The 15,983-nt window shown below is 37.5% G+C and overlaps 1 protein-coding gene across 2 annotated transcripts in view; it reads right to left on the minus strand.

The window, feature by feature from the left end:
* UACA (uveal autoantigen with coiled-coil domains and ankyrin repeats) overlaps window positions 1-15,983 on the minus strand; it is an 87,244-nt gene that overhangs the window by 23,177 nt on the left and 48,084 nt on the right. For both annotated transcript variants that reach the window (XM_004758323.3, XM_004758324.3), the window contains exons 3-9: window positions 14,469-14,557; window positions 10,859-10,923; window positions 10,008-10,065; window positions 6,367-6,437; window positions 6,157-6,263; window positions 3,127-3,308; window positions 1,782-1,819 (exon numbers count right to left, since the gene is read on the minus strand). In XM_004758323.3, the coding sequence (XP_004758380.1) occupies window positions 1,782-1,819; window positions 3,127-3,308; window positions 6,157-6,263; window positions 6,367-6,437; window positions 10,008-10,065; window positions 10,859-10,923; window positions 14,469-14,557 (610 nt within the window). The remainder of the gene's footprint in view (window positions 1-1,781; window positions 1,820-3,126; window positions 3,309-6,156; window positions 6,264-6,366; window positions 6,438-10,007; window positions 10,066-10,858; window positions 10,924-14,468; window positions 14,558-15,983) is intronic.

A 15,983-nucleotide genomic window follows, 5' to 3' on the forward strand; every position in this document is an offset into this window, starting at 1 on the left:
TCACCTGCCTCTCCTCCTCGGTCATGCGCACATCACTCCTCCATGCTGTCCTTCTAATGCCCCCTGGATGTGTTAAACACACTCCTGCATCAGGGGGTTGGCACCTGTCCTTCCCTCTGCCCACTAAGGCTTCCTCTACAGAGCTCTGTGGCTCCCTTCTCGCTTCCTTCATGCCTCTGCTCAAATGTCACTTCCTGAGAGAGGCCTTTGCTGACCACGCCATCTAAAATAGCTTCCCGCCCTCTCCTCTCTTCATCCCCTAATCCTGTTCCACTTTTCTTCAAAGCAGATGCTATGATACTAAATATTAGCATCTGTTTATTGTTCATTTCGCTCACCAGGCTGGGAGCAACATGAGACAGGAACTTTGTACACTATGATTCCCCAGCACCTAGAATAGTAATTGGCATATTGTAGGTGCCCCAGAGAGGTCTGTCAAGCAAACAACTGAATAAGTCTTATTTTTAAAACTATACTGTACTCTTCTTGATAACAGGGACTCTATGTCCCTTAGCACAGGAACAAATGCTATCTACGGTAGCTATTTTAAAATGTATTCAACAAAGAATGGAAATATTGAGTTTTACTGTTCCTAGCAGAATATTAACTCTGTGTATTCATTTAGAAAACTCCTAGAGCCCTAAGCAGATTACCATTCTCACATTAATATTCAATAATTCTTTATTTTAAATATGTGTATATTTCAGAAATCACTTTCTCTGCTCCCATATAAGTCTGCTGGTACAGACATTACGGAGTGCATTTTTATCCACTCTACTCCTACTTAGATCATCTGAGGAACAGGAGAGAAGGTACAAATGGCTGCTCCAGATAGAAAGGTAAAGTGATGGCAGACATGACCCATGCATGAATGTATTACTTAATTCTGATGGACTGGAGAGGAAAACATGCTTTCATATAGCTTTCAGATTCCGGTGAGAGGTCAAGGAAATGATGTGCAGAGAGGATGATGGTCAGAATTTCTCAGCAGGTACCTGATTACTCTCCTCAGGGTTTGGAAGGGCTCAGGTTCCTCTCACTAGAGAAAAGCTGAAAGCCTGGAAGGGAACAGCCAACAGAAGAGGAAAGGTGCCTACTACGCTAGCTCTTGAGCAAGATGGTGACAGTGCAGAAAACCAGCCCCACTTACGCTAACCTGAAGAGATTAGGGGGAAACAATAAGATATTTACTGAGACTGGAACACAAAACCAGGGTTAAATAGTGATTTGATAACAAAGTTATGGCAAAGTATGAATTCTTTCATATACTGCGGTTTTTTTTGAGGTCCTACCAACAAGGTGGAAAAAGTACAAAGAAAGCAAAATCATAACAGCAGTATTGAAATCACAATATATAATCAGTTTTGAACTCTGTTCTCTTCATTTCATAAGGCACTGGAAGAATTTTCCTATAACAGTAAACATTACGCTCTATTAATAAGGGAGAAATGTTTATGTTTATGATCTACTGGGCTAAAATTAATTGTTGAAGAATGTCAACAAGGTACCATATCTCATATTTGAAAGTGCTGGAGGCTCAAGGCCAGCAATCAGGAGGATATTTCCTACTGGATGTCATTGAGGTCCACTGTCTCATGCTGAGGGATTGCATCAAAGCCTCAGGATCTTAATACCTGGGTACTACATGGGCAGGATTAACTGAGCAAAGAGAACAACATGCACTTAAATTTGAAACAGCTGCGTATAATCATTAACCTGTAAACTCTTTACTGAAATTGCACAATATATATAATTTTTAAAAAATTAAAATTAAGATCTACCTGCTGTAAAGATGGTCCTTTCTTCCAAAGTTCTCTCCCTAAAGATTTAAAGAGAGAGAGAAAGAGAGGAGGGGGGGAACAGTAAAACAGCAGGTTACCTTGGATAGATAAACAGATTATGAATTCTCTAACTATATAATTGAGTCACTAAAGAAATCAGTTTTAAAGCTCCCTCTAAAGCTTAACTGCTCTACATTTAAAATGACAGTGACCTATTTTTACCTATCAAACTGCAAAATTTTTTTTTTGTTATGTTTACATCCAGATGGATAATATTCAATGCTAGAAGGGTAAGCAGTTGCAAAATAGAAAATTTTAAACACTCCTAAACAGACGGCAGTTTGTCAATATATACCAAAAGCTTAAAGAAATGGGCATATCCTGAAATATAGGATTCAATTTCTAGGAGTTGATCCTAAGACTATAATAAAAAAACGCTAAAATATTTACACATCATGACAGTCACGAAATTGTTATGTATATTAGCAAAAACTGTAAACAACTTAAATGAATGTACAGAAAATTGCTTAATTCAATTAAATATATGGAATTTCATACATTAATAAAAATTTTACACAAAATGTTTATCTATGAGGGAAAACACTTCAAAATCTATTACACAAAAAGTAATCTGCAGCTCACTACAAGTGACCTCAATTTCCCGCATAGGGTGAAGACAAGGATATTCCTTCCTGCATAGGGAAAAGACTGGAAGGATATTTCTCCTTAATAAACACAGAAAAATACTTGATACAAGTATTTGATAAATACTGATTGAATATTTTATACACATGTTCAAACAATGATTCTTTCTTTAAAATTTTGTATCAAAGCTAAGTACTACACTCCTCCTCATCCAAAAAAAAATATATATATAAAAATATATATGTATATATTTATTTATTTATAAATATATATACGTATTTATTTATTTATATAAATATATATAAATATATTTACATATATAAATATATTTATATATATATATAAAGTGTGTTTTATATAAGTGTATATATAAGTGTGTTTTATATATATATAAAAAATATATACGTATATATTTATATATATATATTAATAAAACACACTTGATTGGGCTCTTTCTCCGCATTCCTTAACCTACTCTATAGTACAACAGGGTCTACTTGATAAACTAGCAAACATACACAACAGGCACTGCCTCAAAGTGACTAATGCAAATACACAAAGCCACAGCACAGAGGGAGAAAGACCAATGATGTGTAGCATTAAGGACTGCTTTGCTTCTTAAAACCTGCAGTTCCACGGTCTGAGTCTTTAAAAGCTGTTCTTTATTAAGCTAGACTTTTCTAGCTACTTTGCTACCTACCTTTGTTGGTATTTTCCGACGCAGTCTTCAATAAAGTTAGAATGTCCAGATTGTCCCCGATTCTTGCATAGTAAGAACAGTCATGGCCCAGGGCATCCAGCAGGCTGACATCAGCACCATTTTTAAGTAAGACTTCTACAGCATCTTTACAACCATACTCGCAGCCTAGCATGAGAGCAGTTCTAAGAGGGAAGACAGAAGCATAAAAGATGTTGAGAAAGACCCAAGAAAATACTCCAGAAATATTCCAGAGGCCCCTTCTTAAATAGATATTACTTTAAAAAGTCATAGTTGTTGGGCCACTGGGTGGCTCAGTGGGTTAAGCCTCTGCCTTTGGCTGGGGTCATAATCCCAGGGTCCTGGGATCAAGTCCCGCATCAGGCTCTCTGCTTGGCTGGGAGCCTGCTTCCTCCTCTCTCTCTACCTGCCTCTCTGCCTACTTGTGATCTCTCTGTCAAATAAATAAATATAATCTTAAAAAAAAAAAAGTAATAGTTGTTATACAGATTTTATTTCCTATTTTTATCTTAAAGTTTAACTTTATCATATTTATAAAACATTTGCTTTCTTAGTTTGTAGAGCTAAAAATCTGGCATCACTTATAGACACGTGTTACTTCTACTACCAAACTAACCTCCTTTACTCCAGTCCTTCTGTGTTCTACAAGTAAATTACCACAATATTCTCCCATCACTGATACTGTTACTCCATCTGCTCAAAACCTACAGCTATAAACCCAAACTATTCAAGTCCTTCATGAACAAACCTCATCATGTAAACCTCTTCAACCAATCCCTTCCACTCCAAAACAAGAATCAGATTCCAGTTCTGATTAATCTCCTTAAAAGAGCTTTCCTTCTCCTAATGGAGACCTTCATATCTTCATATCTTCACACTTCATTTTAAAACCTGCCTCCTCCAGGGGCGCTTGGGTGGCTCAGAGTGTTAAAGCCTCTGCCTTCGGCTCAGGTCATGATCCTGGCGTCATGGGATCGAGCCCCGCATCGGGCTCTCGCCTTGGTGGGAGCCTGCTTCCTCTTCTCTCTCTCTGCCTGCCTCTCTGCCTACTTGTGATCTCTCTCTGTTGAATAAATAAATAAAATCTTTAAAAATAAATAAATAAATAAAACCTGCCTCCTCCATCAACCTTAACTATCCCCATTATCATGGACCACTGGTTTATTATGCCTTGGCAGGATCATCAGCACTGAAACACTTAACAAATAGCAATAACGCAATTAAACACTTGAGTCATCATGGAAATTTAGAAGGAACTTTGAAATTATTTTGTTCCATTCCTATTTTTATTGCTGGAAACCAAAAAATACCTCATGAAATGAAGTGACTTATCCTATACCTAATGCAGTCTTTGTGAATATTGGATTTCATAAGAAAATGGATCCTTGCTTTTATTCTATGCATATCCTATTTCTCTTTTATACTTCCCAATAGTTGCTGGAATACAATTTTATAAACACCGGGAACCACCAACAAAGTTTTTTTTATTAGAGAAAAAAATGTTATAAGTAAGACCAGGAAAAAAATACAGAGTTTTAATTTATTTTTCATTTCTTCTTATATTTAAGATTTTGAATTTGAGAGAAAAGGAGCATGAGTTGGAAGGTGGGGGAATGGACAGTGGGAGAGGGAAAAAGAGTCTTAAACAGATTCCATGCTGAGTACAGAGCCAGATACAGTATTCGATCTCATGACACTGAGATTATAACCTGAGTTGAAACCAAGAGTCAGATATTCAACCGACTGGGCCACCCAGGAATTCCAAATTTTAAATTTATTTTTAAAGTTATCTGTTACCTAGCCTATTTAATACACGTTGTCCTACCTCATCATGTATGTGTGTATGTGTGTGTGTGTGTGTGTGCGCGCGCGTGCCATTCCAAAGTGCTTGAGAAAATATAGGATCTTTAAAAAAAATGAGGAATTATACATGGAACAACCAGATCATCCCTCTCTGATCCTAAACTTTATTTTTAAACCCAATTTTCTTAGTAATGGTTGAAACCAGATTATAGTATTTGCAAAAACAAAGTAATGTAACAAAGCCACTTCCTTAATAATCACATTAATGACTTAATTGCTTAAGAATTTCCTCCTTTGAGAGGTCTAAACAATAAAAACAAGTAGAGCTATAAAATCTGACATCTGAAGACTTTTATTATACCTATTTACTTCCAGTGAACTACAAAAAAAAAAGGATACATGTTTAGAAGAATAAAATTAAGTCAGAAGAAACCAACAGTTTTACTAGGAATCATTTACAAAATCCCAAAAATTTGTTATGAATTATTATAATGCTCCAACTTGGGGATAGGATGTATTTCAGATACATCACTGTTGGAAACACCAGGACCATGAACATGAAAATTGTAATAGCAGCACCACGATACACTGGACCTGGAGGAGGGAAGGAGAGAGTTACAGACAGAAAAGTATTAGTGCGCACCAACTAAAATGACATGAACACAGAAGTAACAAAAATGTAGGGAACCTCAGGGTGTGGCAATGAACTTGGCTCCAGAGAAGGAGACAGCACTATGTCTGGGCAGGGTAAGCAGAACCAACACATGGAGAAAGTCTATATGGAAAAACGGAAAAAACATCAAGCTCCAGGACACCCAAGAACATTTACTCCCAAAAGACTGACTAACAAAGAAGCAGACCGTAGGTGTGATTTTTTATTGTTCTCCCTCATTATCTTATCTGAGCCCATTTTTCACTAAAGATTGCTTTAAAGCTTTAAAATAAATAACTGGGATATAATTCCTTTCTTCGGTTTTCTGACCTGAAGACAGGCTCTAATCACTGCTTGTATTCCACATTTACCCTATTTCCCTTTTCTTCCTTCATCAGACTCTGGGGAAAAACGAAAGGGAAAGAAAAAAAGAAGTGGGTGCTAATTCCAAGAAAAGAAAGATCCAAAGGGGGATGGAAAAGACAAGTCACAGCGGCAGAATTTCAGAGTCACTGTGAATCCAGCTGGTGTCTGTAGAGCTGTGATAAAAGAATTACCTGTTCTGTTTGTCTCTGGAATTAATCTCTGCTCCTCTATCTATCAGCAGTTGACATATTGTTGGCCTACACATCTGAGTAGCCAGAACCAGTGGTGTCCGCCCATCCTAAGCAACAAGAAAAATAAAACAAGGTTAAGACAACAAATCTCCTAAAACATAAAAGTTTGAATACACGAGTTGAAATGACAATAAACATACACGGACTCACCACATCTTTGGCATTCACGGAGGCCCCATGGTCACAAAGCAGCTGTATGCTGGAAGGACAGTCTGCCATGGCTTTGAGGAGCAAAGGAAAATGATAAATGGTGAACATCTGTTGGTAAGACACATGGTGCTTTGCTACATCCATATAAGGCATAAGTTCTACAATTTCTAAACTACCAAGCTTCACATCATCCACTTCTTAGTTTAGCATTTTAAGTACCTATTGTAGAAAATGGGTTAGACCAGATCATTTTATAAATGTACAATTTATTGGGACCAACGAATATTGTCACCTGTAAAGAAGACAATATACTTCTACCCTAAGTGTAAACATAGAAATAAAAATGAAATTTAAATTTTCTACTTAGAATATTTTTTTTAAGATTTTTATTTATTTATTTGATAGACAGAGAGAGATCACAAGTAGGCAGAGAGGCAGGCAGAGAGAGAGGGGGAAGCAGGCTCCCGGCTGAGCAGAGAGCCTGATGTGGGGCTCGATCCCAGGACCCTGAGATCATGACCTGAGCCAAAGGCAGAGGTTTAAACCACTGAGCCACCCAGGCACCCCTAGAATATATTCTTAAATGTGGCTACAACTGACTTGATCCTTGAAGGGTTAGCTCAATTTTTTTCTTTTTTTAATGAATCATATTCAGGTCTTTATAGAAGAGTCACAGTAAAAAAGGTTTGACTCATATAGTTCATAGATTTCAATGTCTGCCTTTGATGATGCAAAGCAGGGTCATTTTGCTGAAAATTATATTGTAAAACGACACAATGCTTTTTTTCCAACCAACACTAGAGTTCATATTTGTATTAGGAAAAAGATTATTGTTAACATCATAAAATAGGATTGTGTTTCAACTCCCCACGAGTTTTTATTAAAAGTTTTTATATTATTATTAACAAATACTTCCTGTGAGTATTTATTATGAGTTGAGACTAGATTATTAGCCACAAAAGTACTGACGAAGTCAGCATTCTTGTGTGTGTGTGTGTGTGTGTGTGTGTGTGATATATTTCACAGTCTAAAACAAAATACACATAAGAAAATCAAGTAAATTTTCATTTCTGCTGTCTTTAATCCAACAAGTCTTTTACATAAAATATAGTTTTTTAAAAAAAGATAAACTGAAACTGAATACATTAATCCAGGAATTCTAAAACTAACAGCCATTCTGGCCCAATTGAAAATAAGAATGAAACAATGTAAAGCATAATAAATTCCAGAGCTACAATATATTGAACTACTAAAGTCAGCATTAAAGGTGCTATGGTGGAGAGTGGCAGCCATTCACCCAAGCGTGGTCACCCTTTCTTCCATGGTAACGAACGTGGGGGTGGGGGGAACTGGGGGCTCACTTGGAGACCCCAGTTCCCAGACTCCCTTGCATGCTTGCATGCAGGCATGACCATGTGCATTAAATCTCACCAGTGGAATGTGACAGGAGAGATGTGTGCTACCTTCTGACTCTAGGGCTTAAAAGAATGGTTTATACATTTCTCCATGATTTTTCCCCTTCCTGTGAGCAGGAAAACAGAAGTGCTTCAGCTTCAGCCTTAAAGATGAGCACAACACCCTAGCTTAAGGCAGAACGGAAAAATGGAAGGAATCTTGGTCCCTGAATGGCCACAGGGAGCAGAGGCACAAGCCCCTCTGAACACTGGGACTACGACAGGAAAGAAAGCAATCCTGTGGGGTTTGTTAAGCCAGTATTCTTTTATAATGTCTTTGTCACAGAAGCCTAGTCTTATCTCTAGCGGAGACAAAACTGCTATCAGGAGTTCGGTGCTGTTACAATAAATCTGTAAATCATACGGCACTGATTTAGTGGTTGGGAACTAAGTAGTGACTAAACATATTTCAGGCTAGAAATCTTGTGATTTTTCTCACACTATGGCAAAACATTTGAAAGAGCTATATCGTCCATCATTATTTAGGTGTACCATTTGACGATGAAGCCTTTCAAGGTGAAACCATAGAAAACAGCCAAAAATTTAGTGCACATTGGCAGTTGCTTACTTTCACCAAGGTCTGGTAAGAAAGAGACAGGTCAAGCAAGAATTAGCCAGTTTATGAACACATATATTTGGGACCTCAGAGATGTGGGGAAGCCAACTGCTTCTCTGTGTCAAACAGCAAGATATACCACTATTGTTGGTCACAACTTTTCTCCCACCAAGGAGAAAAAAAAAAATTTAGTCTTGGAATAAATATCATGGTAAGGACATTATAATCCCATTCAAAAGTATTATTTCAGATGGCTGTGAGGCGGCAGCCATTAAACGAGGCAGAGTCATGACTCTACAAACAAGAACGAGAACTAAAGGATGGTTAAGAACTTCATGTCCAGGAAGTAACTTTGGAGATGGACAAATGGAAATAGCTGGCAACAAATAAACCAGAAAGCCGACCAAGGTTTTATGGGAACTGTACTACGCAAGGTCCCAGAAGGTCCTTGCTAACACTCATGATTGTTCCAGCCCTTAAGCTCCCTCTACAGAGGACATGCTTGTTTGCCATTCAATTTACCTGTGACCTTAGAGAATAATGGACAAGTAAGAACCTCCCAGAAGGCAGAGCTAGGGCCCATAGAGAACAAGGGATAAGGCATTTCTCCTCAAACACAAAAACCACACTGGGGGTCATTGTGAGGCCCAAACAACAATGCATATGAAAATACTTTGCAAATACCACCACTTTATACAAAACAAACAAACAAACAACAACAAAAAAAAACACTTGTGTAAAAAATTAAACTATCACAAAAGCACGTAAAACATAAAAAGAAAAAAGCTGAAATAAATTAAGGTCCCGAAGTTTGAAGGAAATTTGCAGTCTATTCCATTTTTAATGAAGACCGCTTTTATTTACTTCAGATATTCCATAAACATGACAAAAGAGGGTAACTATTTTACTTTGGCTTTCCAGTAAACAGTAGGAATGTCAGACTAAGAAGAGTCAGGCCAGAGGTCAAACAGTGGTATAGTCCAAAAACACTTAATATCTAACTTTTGTCATTAAGACCACTGAAGAATAATGCAGATAAATTTAAATACACAAGTATGATCAATAAAATCTATGAAATTACGAATATAATTTTTTTTAAATACAGCACATAACAGTGATATGAAATTTAGCACAAAGGCCTAACCCAACAGCTACCACCACCATTAATTAAGAAATTATGACATGCCAGGCACTATTTATAATTTAATTATAAACCACTTACTGCAGTAGTATTAACTTTATTTTGCAGATGAGAAAAATGATGTTCAGACATGTTAATTAGGTAAATGTAATTTTTAAGGAAAAAAAATCATCTTCCCATTTCTCCTACCACATCCCTCCCTCCCTCCCCCGCACCCAATCCCCACAATGACACAGTGCTTAGAACTTCCTTGAGAGCAGGATCATGTGTGTTTATCTCTGGACTTCTAGGATCTAGCAAACCAGCCTTGGCTGAATGAATCTTTTTAAGCTGTACAATCAAATAAATTTCATATTCATGTATACAAAAACTTTGTAATATTCTGTTTCTCCATGAATACAAATGTATGCATATTAAAACTTGGAAATGAATTTCAATGCCGAGCCGTTTTAACAAATACTGGCTATATCCCAGTAAAACCCTCACTTACCTGCATCGTGAAGAGCGGTTCTTCCCTGAAGATCTACGTGTTCAGTGGGACAATTGTACTGTTAAAACACAGAAACTTAGCTGGGAGAGTTTTAAAGTTAAACAACTAGACTCAGATGAACAGCTGTTATTTAATCTTAAAATATTCCATTTATCAAAAAACCTAAGTACTACTAGACAAGCCACTAAATATTTTGACATGAAACAAATCTAATAACATTATACTGTAAATTCAAGTTTTCCACCAAACCGGAAACCATATGGTACATTATAATAGCATGGGATGTAGAAACTGTTATTGTTTGGGGTTTTTTTCTCAACAAGAGTTAAAATTTGAACAACTGAATCAGGAAAAACAAATGAGTTCTGCTATGAAACTTAGTGGTAACAATGTTTCTAGAAATGGAGGACTGGACCCTTTAACTGAAAACTTTCTTCAGTCCACTAGTTCAAAGAATTCTGTGGCTGCCTGACTACAAGTTTAACTAGAGGTATTGATATCATATCATGTAGTCTAAGCGACTGATGTTTAGAGAGAAATATATAGCTCCTATTCCGTATCACTTTATGTCATAGACCAGACAACAGAAAATTCCAGTCTCCTGCTAATGTCAACAGGAAGGTCAAGCCTTTGTTATTTATTTTTAATACAGTGAGTTATGCGATTCACTTCCCTCAGAGTTTTTGCTTTTTATTGTTCACATTCTTTCACAAATGATGGAAAAGAAATTATGTAAGCTAACAGTCAGAATTAACCTACTATTTTCTTTGATCTCAAATTCCAAAAACACACTGAAAACACATTATTAGCAGTCAAAATAGTAAAGAAAAAGTATTAACCACTTTTACTACCTGTAGAAGTTTTTGTAGACACAATGCATGCCCGTATTTCGCAGCCAGGTGAAGAGCATTTCTTCCTATTAAAAAATAATAATAATTTAAGACATATGTGAACAGTTATTTTCTTCACAAGCAAATTTTCCATAGAAATGTGATTCATTTTTTCAAGATTAGTTGACAAGATACTTAATTTGTAAGCATGCTTTCACTCAGGTTGATATTGTAGTATGAGATAATGTAAACACCAAAACAATGAAGGTGGGAAGAAAAATTAAATCTACAAACCCATAAAGAGCAAGAACTTTGTCTTATTCACCACTCTATCTCCAATATCTAGAGCAGTGCCTGGGACAGAGTAAGTAATTAAAGTCAACCAGGAAAAATAGGAAGGAGAGAGAGTTAGAGGAGAAAAAGAGAATGGGAACTGGAGAGCAAGAAAGATACCTAGATTTCTCATAATATTTCTAAACAGTCAGTGTGGACGCTAAAATACAGGAAGTAACTTTGGAGATGGACAAATGGAAATAGCTGGCAGACAACTCATTCAAATATAATGTGTATTAAAATGTGCCATTTTAAAGGAAACAAATCATCAGAAAAGTTAACTGTGAACACTGAAAAAGGTAAAGTTGCAGGCAACATTCTACCTCCAAACATGGTTTCTCCTAATTGTATTTCTTCATGCATACATCTCATTGGATAGTGAGAGATAAAAGGGCCATTCCATCTTTCAATGTTTCATGCTCTTAACTTTCTTCTCACTTCTCAAACCTCTCAAAAAATGATCTGACTTCACTGACAGACCCTTTTGCTAGAAGAGAAGTCATTTGTATTCTGTTCATCCTAGGTGAAGGAATACACCGACTTCAACTTCCAACCTTCACTAGGTTTTATATGAGTTTTGATAAGTGGATTAAGTTTTCCTGGATCTGATCACTTCTGTGTACTGACCAACCAGGTTCTAGAACAAACAGCAGTGAGGCCAAGCCTTTTTTTTTTTTTTTTTTTTTAAGATTTTATTTCTTGGGGCGCCTGGGTGGCTCAGTAGGTTAAAGCCTCTGCCTTCGGCTCAGGTCATGATCCCAGGGTCCTGGGATCGAGACCCACGTCGGGCTCTCTGCTCTGTAGGGAGTCTGCTTCCTCCTCTCTCTCTCTCTCTGCCTGCCTCTCTGCCTACTTGTGATTTCTCTTTGTTAAATAAATAAAATCTTTTAAAAAAAAAAAGATTTTATTTCTTTATTTGACAGAGACCACAAGTAGGCAGAGAGGCAGGCAGAGACAGAGGAGGAAGCAAGCTCCCCGCTGAGCAGAGAGCCCAATGCAGGGCTCCATCCCAGGACCCTGAGATCATGACCTGAGCCGAAGGCAGAGGCTTAACCCACTGAGCCACCCAGGTGCCCCGAGGCCAAGCCTTTTTAACCAAGTACAGGTATAACACATTCATCCATACCTAAACATTCTCTAGTTACAAATAAGTCAGACATAATGATTTCATGTTTCAATTTGCTACTGACTGTGAAAAGTGATGAAGAAAACTATCATTTACATGCAAAGTAAGAGAGAGTATGGAGTAGGATGGTAGGAACAGTCCCTGGTGTTCAACACAATGGGTCACATAAAAACATCCGGTGGGGTATTTCCTTAGCCAAACCCAAATCCAGCCACTTGAGATAATGCAGTAAAAAAAACGAATATCAAATCTAAAGTACAACACTATGAATTACACCCAAGGTGCCTATCAGGTAAGACCTGAGTCATAAATACCTCAAAACCAAAACCACGCTTACTTGAAATATGATTACTTTCAATATACTTTTATACTGTTAGCAAATGAAGGAGTTTAGATAAAATATATAAATTTTTTTATCAAATTATTATTGAATATCCACCTCTGGATTATAATAGACAATATTACAGCAAATAAGACAAGGTCCTTGTCCTCAGGAAAGGACAACACTAAAGACAAAAACAGTAAAACAAGGCAAATACAAATATAACTAAACAATAGCAAAAACAGAAGACAAAGACTTTAGGCACAGTATGTCAGGCTGCAGCATACAAAATGATGTCTGCTGTGCCTGGGAAAGCATTTAAGCTTGATCTGCACTGAAGGAGGGAGGGCAAAAGTTACTCGGCAAAAATATCCAGAGCAGAAAAAATACAGACAAAAAATAAGGTAGATACTTGTTTAAATTAGAATCAGAACAACAAATAAATAAAGTCTAAAGAGGTATATGGTTAGTCCAAAATTTCTATAAATATTCCTCTACATCAATGGAATGCTTTGGTAAGTAATTTACATATTCTTTTTTTTTTTTTTAAGATTTTATTTATTTGTCAGAGAGAGAGCCCACAAGCAGGGGAAGCAGCAGGCAGAGGGAGAAGCAGCCTCCTTGCTGAGCAAGGAGCAGGTTGTGGGACTTGATCTCAAGACTCTGGGATCATGACCTGAGCTGAGAGTAGATGCTTAACCATCTGAGCCACCCAGTAGTCCCAGTAATTAACATATGCTTTTGTTCCTCCTTCAAAGGTGGCAGATAGTTTGGTCTTCAATACAAAACTTGATAGACCTTTAGGTAAAGATTCTCCTCACTGAGATCTCTCTTTTCCTCTGCCTCCCTTCCATTTCTAAACACAGTGCTGGTTTTATTGTAATGTGTTCATTATTTGTCTCTATACGGAATCTCAGGATAAAATATTAAAGTTGTTAAGGAAATTCTGGTTCTAGGTCACCGCCTATACTTGATTGAATAACAAAGCAGAACTGCAGAGAAAGAAGCTGTCAAGAGAACTGAGAATGGTTATCCTAAGAAAACCAGCACAAGAACTGAAGAGGTCTATCTGGTGCTGTGCAGACAAACTTATACACTGTAAGATTTTAAAAGCCAGACATGGTACAACTAAGTTTAAGGAGAAGGCATAGTAAGAAAGAGACTTAAAACTGCCTACAAAAAAATAATTTTTTTACAAATAAGAGCTAACCAAACACAGAACAGATCTCCTTGTAAAAAGCATCCTGGGTGAGGACACAGACTCCGACTGCATTGCATCTACTGAAGGACCCCGGGCCAGTTACTAAATAGTTGACTCAGGGCCTCGCAGCCTCATTGCGATGGTATGGGGAGACAGGGAGTTAGTGTGTGTAAAGTGCTCGGCAGAGTGCCATGTGCCATGTCCGCTCTTCTTGCTATCATCGTTCTTGGTCGTGCCGTCGCTGTTGCAAAGCAATTAGGTTCCCATCATGAGAAATGTCCAACCAAATACCGAACAACATTATGACAGCAAGGATTCATAGAGTCAAGAGTATATTAGTACAAACTAAATGGCCCCTACAGGTTCTTCTAACTCTTGAGACTTTAGGATCCTATAATATTACAAAGACGAGCACTGGACCTCAGGTCTCCAAATACTCATCAGATCAGCAATCCTGTCTCAATTCCCTGTGCTTTACCTCTCCGAGACAAACAATGATACCTCAGAAGTGAACTTTTTCTAAACCATTTAAAAAAACAGAAAATTGAGGGTGTCTCTCTCTAAATCACAGTGCGGTCTGAAAAACGCTGGCAGTGGATAAGGCTTGTCCTCCTTTTCTGTTTAATAACTGACTATGGCAGCAACTGACCTGCAGTGTCGCTGGTGGCAATATCGACTCCATGCATAAGGATGGCATTCAAACATTCAAGATTCCCCTTGGAGGCCACAACATGGAAGCTGAACAAAAAGAAAATATATGTTATGCCACAGAAACTATGAAACATCGACTTAAATGTTACAGAATGTCACCTTTTATTCAACACACACACACATATTTTAAAATCTACATAAAATATCTATGTATTGGGACGCCTGGGTGGCTCAGTTGGTTAAGCAGCTGCCTTCGGCTCAGGTCATGATCCCAGCGTCCTGGGATCGAGTCCCACATCGGGCTCCTTGCTCCGCAGGGAGCCTGCTTCTCCCTCTGACTCTGCCTTCCACTCTGTCTGCCTGTGCTTGCTCTCGCTCGCTCTCTCTGACAAATAAATAAATAAAATCTTTAAAAAAAAAAAAATCTATGTATTTTCTACTAGAAAAAAGAAACCTATCCCTTATTGCTGAAAAATTAATTTTAACCCAAATTTACATAAGGAGTCAATACTCTCCAGAAATACCTCCTTATAACCAATGGAATGTTCCAATGTGCAACAGTCGTAATAAAAGAAAATTTATACAATAATACCACTAACTCTATAGCTTATTAGTACTCGGTAGTACAGGCATCAATGCTGGAATGCACTGAAAAACTTCTACCAGATCATTTTGCTTCGTTTCAAGTATACCGAAACTGCCACAACAAATGAAGTTAGAGCAGAACGCTAAGGCCAAACATAGATCAAACACTTATCCCTTCTCTTTAGAATTCACATGGAAAAGCCTTCAAAACAACAAACTAAGCTATACTTGGAAAGCCGTGGAGGAGCTGGTGTCCTCTTCCCCCAAAGTAGCCACAACTGCCACCTAATTCTTCCCCTTTGTTCATAGACCTGTATGAGTAGGTGAAGTTTTGCACACACAGCCATGACAAACTTCCTAATAAGGCAAGAAAAGCCTGCTTAAAAAACCGACTTTAAGCCATCAGGTATTCAAGATACAAGAGAAAATATCCCATTGTTTCTTTGATCATTTAATACTTTATTAATCAACAAACATTTACAGAAATATTTTGTGTGCCCTAAGAATGGACAGTGACCGACTGACTATACGCCACCAAATCCAAACTGTTAAGTAAGGACAGGAGAGGAGGGCTTGCCGACAAAGGATACTGACCACAGGTCAAAATACAACTGACCCGTAACCAAGTACAATAACCACTATGAAGATGCCAGGAGATAAAGGATATACAAGTGCTCGGCAAGCGGCCTAGATACAGACAAACTCTGTATCACACTTTCAAGAGGGGTCTTCCCTAAACATCTTGTTTAAAATTTTTACATTTCCCCATTTCCTGAAACCATAGTATTCCAACTTTTCCAATCCCTGCCTTTACTATTCTATATCGAAACACATATTTTCAAAATGATATATAAATTCAAGATTTATTATCTTTATAAGTGTACCAGTCTCTTCCCACTCAACTCTACACTCAGTGAAAGCAGGGATT

The sequence above is a fragment of the Mustela putorius genome, unplaced genomic scaffold, assembly GCF_011764305.1.
Source record: "Mustela putorius furo isolate JIRA1106 unplaced genomic scaffold, ASM1176430v1.1 tig00537243_pilon_pilon_pilon, whole genome shotgun sequence".
Classification (NCBI taxonomy): domain Eukaryota; kingdom Metazoa; phylum Chordata; class Mammalia; order Carnivora; family Mustelidae; genus Mustela; species Mustela putorius.